The 11,572-nt window shown below is 40.9% G+C and overlaps 1 protein-coding gene and 1 pseudogene across 1 annotated transcript; both read left to right on the forward strand.

Annotated features, from left to right (window-relative positions):
* The first annotated feature begins 283 nt into the window (after positions 1-283).
* LOC110301447 (upstream-binding factor 1-like protein 1) lies at positions 284-9,359 on the forward strand (annotated as a pseudogene).
* Positions 9,360-9,419: 60 nt separating this feature from the next.
* Positions 9,420-10,715, forward strand: LOC110301448 (upstream-binding factor 1-like protein 1). The gene has a single exon (XM_021171915.1). It carries the CDS (start codon positions 9,420-9,422, stop codon positions 10,713-10,715), a length of 1,296 nt encoding a protein of 431 aa, XP_021027574.1.
* Positions 10,716-11,572: the final 857 nt, after the last annotated feature.

The raw sequence follows: 11,572 nt of genomic DNA on the forward strand, positions 1-11,572 counted from the left end.
CAAACAACTTTCATTTCAAAAAGAGAAAGTAGCCATTTACATTATTAAAAGTAAATTAAATGTATAAGCAACACATTGTAAATGGATATCTGATTTTTTTTCATGAATTCCAATGATGAAGTCTAACATTCTTTTTGTTTCTCCTCAGAAATACAGATTCACACAGACTATGGAAATCAGAAGCTATCTACTAGGTCCTCTCTCTGAGTGTCTCAGCATTTCAAGCTGCTGTGGACCTGTTTGTACAACTGAGATATTAGTGGGCACAGAAGTTAAGCTACTAATGGCATCATCTGATAGCCAAGATCTATGGTCTGAAATAGACATTGTGACGTTACTGGAATGCATGAAATATTATATCTGATCAGATGACTCCAGAGAATTCAAAAGCAGCAAGGCGGATCTAGACTGGAACAAAGTAGCTTTTGGGCTGTTTTCAGGAGAAATGTGCAAGCAGAAATGGATGGAGATTTCTTGTAATTTAAGGACATTCTGCACACTGATAGAATTAGTGCTAGAAGCCAAGGAACTTATGAAAAAAAACTTGCAAAAATTAAACAGTCAAGCAGCATCCTGACAAATTCAAAAGATCCTTTACTGCGGCGTCATATCTTCGCTTTTACAAGGAACAGAGAGCCAAATACTGTCAGATGTACCCTAAGTACAACAACGCACAGCTGACCAAAATCCTGGCTGAGAAATACCATCAGCTGCCAGGCAGAGATATATCATGGACTTCAAGAAGGAGAAACAAGACTTTCAGGAAAAGAGTCAATTCAAGAAAAACCATCCTGTTTTAGGGCATCCTAAGATCCAGCAATACCTCTCCTGGGCATATAGCCAGAAGAAGTTCCAACTTGTAATAAGGACACATGCTCCACTATGTTCATAGCAGCCTTATTTATAATAGCCAGAAGCTGGAAAGAACCCAGATGCCCCTCAACAGAGGAATGGATAACAGAAAATGTGGTACATTTACACAATGAGTACTACTCAGCTATTAAAAACAATGAATTCATGAAATGCTTAGGCAAATGGATGGTTCTGGAGGATATTATCCTGAGTGAGGTAACCTACTCACAAAAGAACACACATGATATGCACTGACTGATAAGTGGATATTAGCCCCAAAACTCTGAAATATCCAAGATACAATTTGCAAAGCATAGCCGGGCAGTAGTGGCACACGCCTTTAATCCCAGGACTTGGGATGCAGAGGCAGGTGGGTTTCTGAGTTCGAGGCCAGCCTGGTCTACAGAGTAAGTTCCAGGACAGCTAGGGCTACACAGAGAAACCTGTCTCAAAACAAACAAAAACCAAAAACAAACAAACAAACAAATAAAAACAAAAAACAAAACAAAAAAACAAAAAAATAAAAAAAAAAAAGCAAAACACATGAAACTCAAGAGAAGGAAGACCAGCCGAGCATGGTGGCACATGCCATTAATCCCAGCACTTGCCAGGCAGAGGCAGGCAGATTTCTGAGTTTGAGGCCATCCTGGTCTACAGTTCCAGGACAGCCAGGACTACACAGACAAACCCTGTCTCGAAAAACCAAATAATAAATAAATGCATACATAAAATAAAAATAAAGAAGAAGGAAGACCAGAGTGTGGATACTTCGCTCCTTCTTCGAATGGGGAGCAAAATACCCATGGAGGGAGTTACAGAGACAAAGTTCGGAGCTGAGACAGAAGGAAGGACCATCCAGAGACTGCCCCACCCGAGGATTCATCCCATAAACAACCACCAAATCCAAACGCTATTGCATATTCCAGCAAGATTTTGCTGACAGGACCCTGATATAGCTGTCTCTTGTGAGGCTATACCAGTGCCTGGCAAATACAGAAATGGATGCTCACAGTCATCTATAAGATGGATCACAGGGCACCCTATGGAGGAGCTAGAGAAAGTACCTAAGGAGCTAACGGGGTCTGCAACCCTATAGGAGGAACAACAATATGAACCCAGAGCTTGTGTCTTAGGTTGAATATGTAGCGGAGGATGGCCTAGACGGCCATCAATGGGAGGAGAGACTCTTGGTCTTGCGAAGATTATATGCCCCAGTATAGGGGAAAGCCTGGGCCAGGAAGCAGGAGTGGGTGGGTTGGAAGCAGAGCGGGGGAGTGTACAGGGGACTTTCGGGATAGCATTTGAAATGTAAATAAAGAAAATATCTTAAAAAAAAAAATCTGTGGTGCCTGGAGTCACCCAACCAAAGTCACAAGGATATATGAAAAACAAAGTCTCCAGTAAAAAAGAAATTTCCCAAAACAGTTTCCTCAGGTATGAAATTTCAGGGAGAAACCAGGAAACCCCCTATAAATGCACATCACAAATTTCACCAAGATCCATGGTCAAGTCTGGAACTGAGGCATCTGACCTTTGGAAGCGCTGGGTTGAAATTAGCAGGCGTTGGCATCAAGTCCTGGAGAATGAGAAAGAGCATTATAGCAATCAGGTTGAGAGGCTACAGAAACAATACAGGACCTCTGGCTCAAGAGATTGTCTCCTGTGCCGGGCGTGGTGGCGCACGCCTTTAATCCCAGCACTCGGGAGGTAGAGGCAGGCGGATTTTTGAGTTTGAGGCCAGCCTGGTCTACAAAGTGAGTTCCAGGACAGCCAGGGCTATACAGAGAAACCTTGTCTGGAAAAACCAAAAAAAAAAAAAAAAAAAAGAGAGAGAGAGAGAGATTGTCTCCTGAGGAATATGCTGCATACAAAGAGGAAAAGGCCACCTGTAGTAAATGAAAGAACATAAGCATATCTGGAGGCAGCAGCCCCAAGTTTGGACGAACAGATGATGACTTACAGTCTGTCACGTCCGCTCTCGACCAGCAAGAACAACACGACCACCAGTCCTTCTAACAGCAGTTTATTCATCAAATTTTAGTCTTCATCTCTCTCGCTTCAGCTTTATCCTTCCACTTTATCTATCTAACCCGGGCCCCTCACTCTTAGATACTCTCAGCCCCCATCCACTCACGGCAGGCCACGTCACCTCACCAGGCACGCAGCTTCAGCTAATCAGGGTGGCAGGAGCATGTCTCCACCAAATATGGATTCGCCAGTAACATGGTGCACCTGCACAGCTCTCAGGATGGTCGTGGCTTATTTTCAGGTGTATGAGGAAGTCAGGTGCAAGTCATAAGACTTAGCTGCAGTCCCGGGCGCCATCTTGGGACTGCTGCCACACCCACTCCTCACAACAGTCTGCAGACCAATTCCCAACAATGGTTCAGTAGTAGCTGTGAATGGAAGTCCAAGGATCTAGCAGTTACTCAGTCCCACAAGGCAAGCAGGTGAGGGAGCAAGAGCGAGACTCCCTTCTTCCAATGTCCTTATATTGTCTCCAGCAGAAGGTGTAGCCCAGATTAAAGGTGTGTTCCACAACACCTTTAATCCCAGATGACCTTAAACTCGGAGATTTAATCTTCTGGAATCCATAGCCACAATGCCTCAAGATCTCCATACCAAGATCCAGATCAGAAACTTCTATCTCCAAGCCTCCAGATAAGGGTCACCAGTGAGCCTTCCAATTCTGGATTGTAGTTCATTCCAAATATAGTCAAGTTGACAACCAGGAATAGCCACTACACCAGGTCACAAGCCCACCCCTTGCCTATTGACCACCAATGCAGAGGGGAACAGAAGTTAAGTTTGTGATGTGACTCCCAGCACCAGCCAATTATGTTAAAGGCCACAGTAACTTTCCAATTAGATACTTGCACACATATTCCCTGCTTGCTGCTTACTATAATATAAAGCCTTGCCCCATAGACATTCGGGGCTCCCCCTCCACCAAAACTGTCCTGTGTAATGGTGGTGCATTGGGATGGGGGTGGGGGGTAGGAGGTGAGGTAGCTCAAATGGAATAAAGACCTTGCTGTGAGTTGTATCAGATTGACTCCTGTCTGCTTTTGGGAGATCATTAACATTTCCCTGGCACCACATAATCAGTCCTTCAGAAAGATGACTAATATGGGAATAATGAGGATCCACGATCCGTTCCAGGCCAAAGTCACCCATCTTCAGCACCAAGTCTTCAGTGTTAATGAAAAGATTAGGGGCTGGAGAGATGGCTCAGTGGGTAAGAGCACTGGCTGCTCTTCCAAAAGGTCCTGAGTTCAAATCCCAGCAACCACATGGTGGCTCACAACCATCTGTGATGAGATGCTCTGGCCGGGTGTGGTGACGCACACCTTTAATCCCAGCACTTGGGAGGCAGAGGCAGGCAGATTTCTGAGTTCGAGGCCAGCCTACTCTACAAAGTGAGTTCCAGGACAGCCAGGACTACACAGATAAACCCTGTCTCGAAAAGACAAAAAAAAAAAAAAAAAAAAAAAAAAAAAAAGATTAGCTGACTTGAGATCTCTATGCAGTACATTTGCCATGTGATAGAGACCTACTCCTCAGTTTCTTTTACATCTCATATCCAAACCTTCAGAAGGCTGCAATGATTCTGCAATCCAAACCACAGCTGCTTGCCACCTTTTCCAGCATTCTTCTAGCTACTGCATATAGAGAGCACCAATATTTGACTAAAGTTAATGTTCCTTCTAAAGCAACAATCAGCTTACTCCAAAGCCTCTCTCTAAATTTATAATCAAAATCCAGACTTGTAACAGTGGGTACCAAAGTCTCATGATCTAGTTTTAAATTTCACCTCCCTTCATGGGAAAGCTTCATCAAGGAGTGTGATGGCTTGAATATGCTTGACCCAGGAAGTGGCACTCTTAGGAGGTATGGCCTTGTCGGAGTAGGTGTATCTTTGGATGTAGACTTCAGCCTTGCTGCCTGGAAGTCAATATTCTGCTAGCAACCTTCAGATGAAGACATAGAACTCTCAGCTCCTCCTGCACAATTCCTGGCTGGATGCTGTCATGTTCCCACTTTGATGATACTGTTCTGAGACTCTGAACATGTAAGCCAGCCTCAATTAAATGTCCTTTATAAGACTTGCCTTGGCCAAGGTGTCTGTTCACAGCAGTAAAACCCTAACTAAGACAACAGTTAAAACTAACTCTCCTCACAATGTCCAGTCTAGAACACTGTCTTCTTCAACTGCTTGCCTTGTGGAACTGAGCAACTGCTAGATCCTTGGACTTCCATTCACACTTGCTGCTGACCATTATTGGGAGTTGGACTATGGACTGTAAGTCATAAATTTCTTACTACTTGTGACTCTAGAGAACCTTGACTAATACAGAAGTTGGTACCAGGGACTGGGGTATTGCTGTGCTAGGCCTAACCATGCTTTTGTTTGGAAGAATGTGAATTTGGGGACTTTGGATTTGGAAAGCAGTGGACTGCTTTAAATGGGGCTTAATGGGTCATTCTGGTAGGAATATGGAAGACTTTGTTGATGGGAGAAATTTAAACTGTGCTAAACTGACCCAAGAGGTTTCAGAGGAGAAGAATTTCAGAATGTAGGCTAAAGACTGTTTTTGTGGTATTTTGGTGAAGAATGTGGCTGCTTTTTGCCCTTGTCTGAAAAATCTACTACAGACTAAGGTAAAGAGATTTTTATTCATTGCATTGACAAAATAAGTCTCCAAAACAAAAAAACAAAACAAAACAACAACAACAAAAAAAAACAAAAACCAGCAGAGACTTCATTCTCTGATTAAGTCTCATGAAGAGCATTTTGAACAAGTGTAGCCAGCTTAGAAAGAAAAAATATAAAATATATGGTTTGAGTATTAAAGGGACATCAGGAAGTTAAATGGAGTTGGATGCTGTGTTCTAGGAGATTATAGGAGTACTGACCTTGTGGCAAGATTCCACCCAGGTAAATTTAGATTCAGGCATGGTAGTACAAGCCTTTAATTCCAGGAGGCAAAGACAAGATATTTAAGTTCAAGGCCAGCCTAGAACAGAGCAAGTTCTAGGTAAAGAAAAACTTAAATCCAGGTTTGGTGGCCAACACGTTTAATCCCAGTGGTAGTGAAAGACTCTGAGAGGAGCCCCTCGCTCAGGCCTCAGGACAAAGCGGACACCCAAGAACTCACAATAGACTGAGCTTGTTGCAAACCACATGAGGCTTTATTCGGGGAAAGCCAGAGCTCTGGGGAGGACTCATATCCCATGCAGGGGTAGAGGAGTCGACTTCGAGGGGAAAGAGGTCCCAGTTTTTATAGGCCCTCAGGGGGGAAAGGAGAAGAGGGGAGTAGGGGATTTCCAGATCTAAACAATGTCTATTCTCAAGAAATGGGTATGGGAGGGGTACAAGGAAAGAGTCTGGTGCAGGTGTAGCAACTCAGGATTGGCCGGGCTGTGGTTGCTGGGGAGATTTTCTGACTCTTTCTCAGCAACCAATATCACAAACACCTGGCAATGGGCTTCATCAGTGGGCACACACATGGGTCAAGGAATGGTCAAAACATTGGCAGACACACAGGTTCAAGGAGTGGCCAGAGCATTGTGTACCTCTATTTTTCTAAATCAGTGAAGCTAGTTCTGCTAACACTGACATCTATCTTGCCAATTTCAGGGCTTTTGTGTCCTTTTACATTCTGTCAGGATCTTTCATTAGGAGACAGGTATGCAGATCACTGAGTTAAAGTCAGTCTACAGAGAACTCCTTACTGGAGTGCCCACAGGCTTAGATGGCTTCACCATCATACAGTAAGTTTCTTTGAATTTATTAACACCTCATCGATGAGAGGATCTACATCCTCCATAGCACAACAGGAAGATAGGGTGAGACTAACACACCACTCAGGGATGGGGGGGCAGAGGGTTAAGGGAGGACTTTATAAAAGTTAGTTGATTCATGCAAATATGTAAAGACTCCACCTTAGGGCGGGGCTTCCAGTTCTCCTCTATAAAGACTTCTGAACTCAGTTCAGAGGCACATGAAGGTGACTACTGTGGTTACCTTCTTCAAGTCACAACTGTCATCTAGAGAGTCCAGAATATATATCATCCCTGAAGCAAAGAGCAAACTTTCCTGCAAGCATTGAGGAGACCAGAGGATCTAGAGGTAATTTGAAATCCTGGATACATATACTTTTATTTTCTCTGACTTCAAAGATTCTCAAGTAAGAGTGCTGGGCAGTGGTGGCACATTCCTTTAATTCCAAACGCAGGTGGATCTCTTCAGTTCAAGGCCAGCCTGGTCTACAGAGTGAGTTCCAGGTCAGCCAGGGCTGCACAGAGAAACCCTGTTTTGAAAAAGCAAACCAAACCAAACAAGGTTTTAGGGATGGTGAGATGGCTCAGTAGTTAAGAGCACTGACTGCTCTTCAGAAGGTCCTGAGTTCAAATCCCAGCAAACGCAAGGTGGCTCACAACCATCTGTAATAAGATCTGACAAACTCTTCTGGTGTGTCTAAAAGCAGCTAGAGTATATCTATGTATAATAAATAAATAAATAATTAGTGATTATAGCTAATATAAGAGAATGTGACCATTTTCAGTTTGATGTTGAGCTACAAAATTTTGATCTATTATGACTTTAAAATTTAAGATTAATATGGTTTTTCCATTTATTTTATGTTCCTTGTAAATCTGAATTTTAATTGTATGGCTATACCATGCATTTCTATATTTAGCATGGTATTGAACCACTGCACATTACAGGATTTGTAGAAGGGCTGAGTGTATAAAACCTTCCACAGAAAAAGAAGTTACAGTCTTGTTTTTCAAATCCATAAGAATATTTTACTGTGCATTATTTTATGACACATTTGTTTAGTGACATTATATATTTAGTGAGCTCCTTCTGGTGGACTTAGCTCATTAATAGGTTGCCTAGCACATATTGTGCTCTGTCCCTACCACTAAGAAAAGGAAACAAAAAATAAATGAAACCACTCAGTTTTGTTGGTTGCTCCTTGTATGGTTCAGGCAGGAAATCCTGAATATGAAGCAAGCTTGGTGATAATTTTGATTTTGAATCAATTTTCAAAATTTAAGGTAAGTTTTCTATTTAGATCTAGCTGATGTTGAAATCAATTCTCATTATAGGGAGTTTTAAAATAATGGATATATGTATAGTTTTTACGTTGTTTTACTTAAAAATAATTTGCAGTGTTCTTCTCAAATATTCAGAAGTTTACTCTTAAGATTTTTCCCTCAGGAGAATGAGTCTGTTGCAGGGATGATCCCTCTTATAGGTTAACCAACGCAGAGCATTTATCCCTGAAACTATATATACACAAGCAACAACGGACTCAGCAAATTGCTTATAACATAGACTAGTTAAGTTTCAGAGCACATTTTTTAAAAAATTATGAGAATATTCAGAGTGTTCTTTTGAACTACATTCCAGAAAAATTACACTAGAAAGAACAATAGTGGTGAAAGAATAACAACCCTCAGAGCTGTTGCTATGTGTTCAAGTTCTAGGTTCCAGTTCTTTTACAGAATCTTTATGAAAGAGGCAATGCTTTTATGGAGGCTGATGTCTGTAGAATGAGTGGCCAAAGAAAACTGCAAATGAATTTTTGAAACCTACACAAGATGATTCAGCATAAAGCTTTTTTTTTTTTTTTTTTTTTTTTTTTTTTCTGAGACAGGGTTTCTCCGTATAGCCCTGGCTGTCCTGGAACTCACTCTGTAGACCAGGCTGGCCTCGAACTCAGAAATTCGCCTGCTTCTGCCTCCCAAGTGCTGGGATTAAAGGCGTGTGCCACCACACCCGGCAGCATAAAGCTCTTATATGCGTGCAAAGTCCTGAAGACTATGTAAATCCATCCTTTATTACAGATTTCACATTCAAACCATGGAAATGCCATAGATCGATGTCTAGGAACTTCAGTGTCTTGCCTCCTGTTTTCAGCTCATTTGAGTGTAACTTATGAACGTCTTGGCTCTATTCTTTTCCTTGTAGTCATATTCTTTTTATTTTGTCATTTTATTCCAATCCCAGGCCTGCTTTTTCTTTGCTTTGCTTTCTTCTCCTCCTCCTCCTTCTCTGTCTTCTCAGCCTGGTGTTTACTTTGTTTTCCTTTATTTTCTGCATCTCTCTTTGTCATCATGATTGTCCTAGAATTTGAGATATACACCAGGCTGCCCTTGAATTTACAGAGATCTGCCTTCATAGTTCTGGGATTATAGGTATGCACCACCACAACCAACTTTATTCCCTTAATTTTTAGGCAAGTTCTAGTAAGATTTCAAAAGAAAGCAAAAGAGGATATACCTGTATCACATATAAGCAAACAACTTTTATTTCAAAAGGTGATTATCCACTTATATTGTTAATAGTAAATTAATTATATTTTAAAGGAATTTTAAACACATTTTAAAGGAATTTTTTTTCATAAATTCCAATGATAAAGTCCAACATTCTTTTTGTTTCACCTCAGAAATACAGATTCATCAGACTGTGGATTTTAGAAGATATCTACTAAGTTGTCTCCCTGTGTGTGTGTCTAATCAGTTCAAGCTACTGTTTTATCCTGTTTGCACTAATGACATCACTTGATAAGCAAGGCCTTTGGTCTGAAAAAGACATTCTGAAGTTACTGGAATGCATGAAGCATAATATCCCATCAGATGACTCCAGAGAATTCCAAAAGAGCCAGGCTGATCTCGACTGGAGCAAAGTAGCTTTTGGGCTGTTTTCAGGAGAAATGTGCAAGCAGAAATGGATGGAGATTTCTTGTAATTTAAGGACGTTCCGCACACTGAGAGAATTAGTGCAAGAAGCCAAGGAACTTACAAAAAAAACTCACAAAAATAAAACCGTCAAGGAGCATCCTGACCGACCCAAAAGACCCTTGACTGCCTATCTGCGCTTTTACAAGGAGCAGAGAGCCAAATACTGTCAGATGTACCCTAAGTACAACAACGCACAGCTGACCAAAATCCTGGCTGAGAAATACCATCAGCTGCCAGCAGAGATAAAGCAGAGATATATCATGGACTTCAAGAAGGAGAAACAAGACTTTCAGGAAAAGATGAGTCAATTCAAGAAAAACCATCCTGTTTCAGGGTATCCTAAGAAATCTGTGGTGCCCCACAGTCACCCAACCAAAGTCCCTATGAAGTCACAAGGAGATATAAAAAATGTAAAGTCTCTTGTAAAAACAGAATCTCCCAAAACAGTTTCTTCAGATATGAAATTTCAGGGAGAACCCAGGAAACCCCCTATGAATGCATATCACAAATTTCACCAAGATTCATGGTCAAGTCCGGAGCTGAGGCATCTGTCCTTTAGGAAGCGCTGGGTTGAAATTAGCAGGCGTTGGCATCAAGTCCCAGAGAACGAGAAAGAGCATTATAGCAATCAGGTTAAGAGGCTACAGAAACAATACAGGGTGAAGCTGGATCGCTGGCTCAAGAGATTATCTCCTGAGGAATATGCTGCATACAAAGAGGCAAAGGCTACCTGTGGTAAGCGAAAGAACATGAGCATGTCTGGAGGCAGAAGCCCCAAGTTTGGACGAACAGATGATCTGCAGTCCTCCTCAGAGAAAGGGCTTCAAATAAAGCCTGGAGAGGTAGAGGAGCTATTAGATCCTGGGACAGATTCCTCAGAGACTATTCAGGGTCATCATGATGGCTCCCAGTCATCCAGGCAAGATATCACGGATGACAGTGAAGAAGAAGACTCTAGCATCTCCTCAGATTATAGTAGTACAGATGAAGATGATGAAAATCTTCCTCAGGATGATAGGGAAGAGGAAGACTCTAGCACCTCCTCAGTTTCTAGTAGTACAGATGAAGATGATGAAAATCTTCCTCAGGGGAACCCTCAGATTTAGACTCCATTTTAGCCACTTTCATATTCTAAGTCATTGTTTAGAACCATCCAAGCAAAACCCAGGACATTCTCAACAGATTCTGTCCTCTTTGTATTGTTGTACTCTCTTGCTTTTCTCTCTTAGTTTGGGGAGAAGAGAGTTTGCCATAGTACTGCCTACATCAGATTCCTAGGCTTAGGGAGAGACCCAACGGAAACAGCATATAAAATATTTACATTTTATTTGAACAAACTATAAAACAGGTCTTACAAAGTGAAGCACTGCATATAGATTTTAGGAAGGTCTCTTAATCTTTGCTGTTGCAAATGGTAAATATCACCTCTGGTATTCAGAGTAAGTAAAAACACAAAGACTTAGATATAGATAAATCCTATTTTATGGCCATAACTGATTTGTCTGTAATACATTCTCCAGTACCACATTTCTGTAATTAAATTGATTAGTTGAATCTTAAACATATTTAATGTTAACTTCTCACCATTTTGCTTGTAAATACGCCAAGCTGTTTTTATGAATATTAACTTTAGAACAGTTATAAACCTTTGAAATTTTATTTTTGTGTCTAAATATTCATTTTCTTTATTTTAGTTCACCTATGTTTTAAAATTTGTACATATTAATAGATCATTAAAATATTTTTATAAATATTTACAAAGTATAATGTATAAATCAGGTTAAATGTGTTTCTCTTCATATGTTTGTATATTTAAGTTGAAATTTACATTTTAAAATTTATAGTACATTATCCCTCATATATTCATGAATCATTGTTTATTTGTTCTCTCAAGGAAATAATTATCTTTATGTATATTTTGCAACATTTCTAATTTTTTACCTCTGAATTGCTTAGTCTTCCA

The sequence above is a fragment of the Mus caroli genome, unplaced genomic scaffold (assembly GCF_978045245.1).
Source record: "Mus caroli unplaced genomic scaffold, Mus_caroli_1 scaffold_11, whole genome shotgun sequence".
In the NCBI taxonomy this organism is placed as follows: domain Eukaryota; kingdom Metazoa; phylum Chordata; class Mammalia; order Rodentia; family Muridae; genus Mus; species Mus caroli.

Bases quoted from the DNA above. Each gene is read 5' to 3' on its own strand.
- LOC110301448 (XM_021171915.1), top strand. From the start codon at position 9,420: ATGACATCACTTGATAAGCAAGGCCTTTGGTCTGAAAAAGACATTCTG.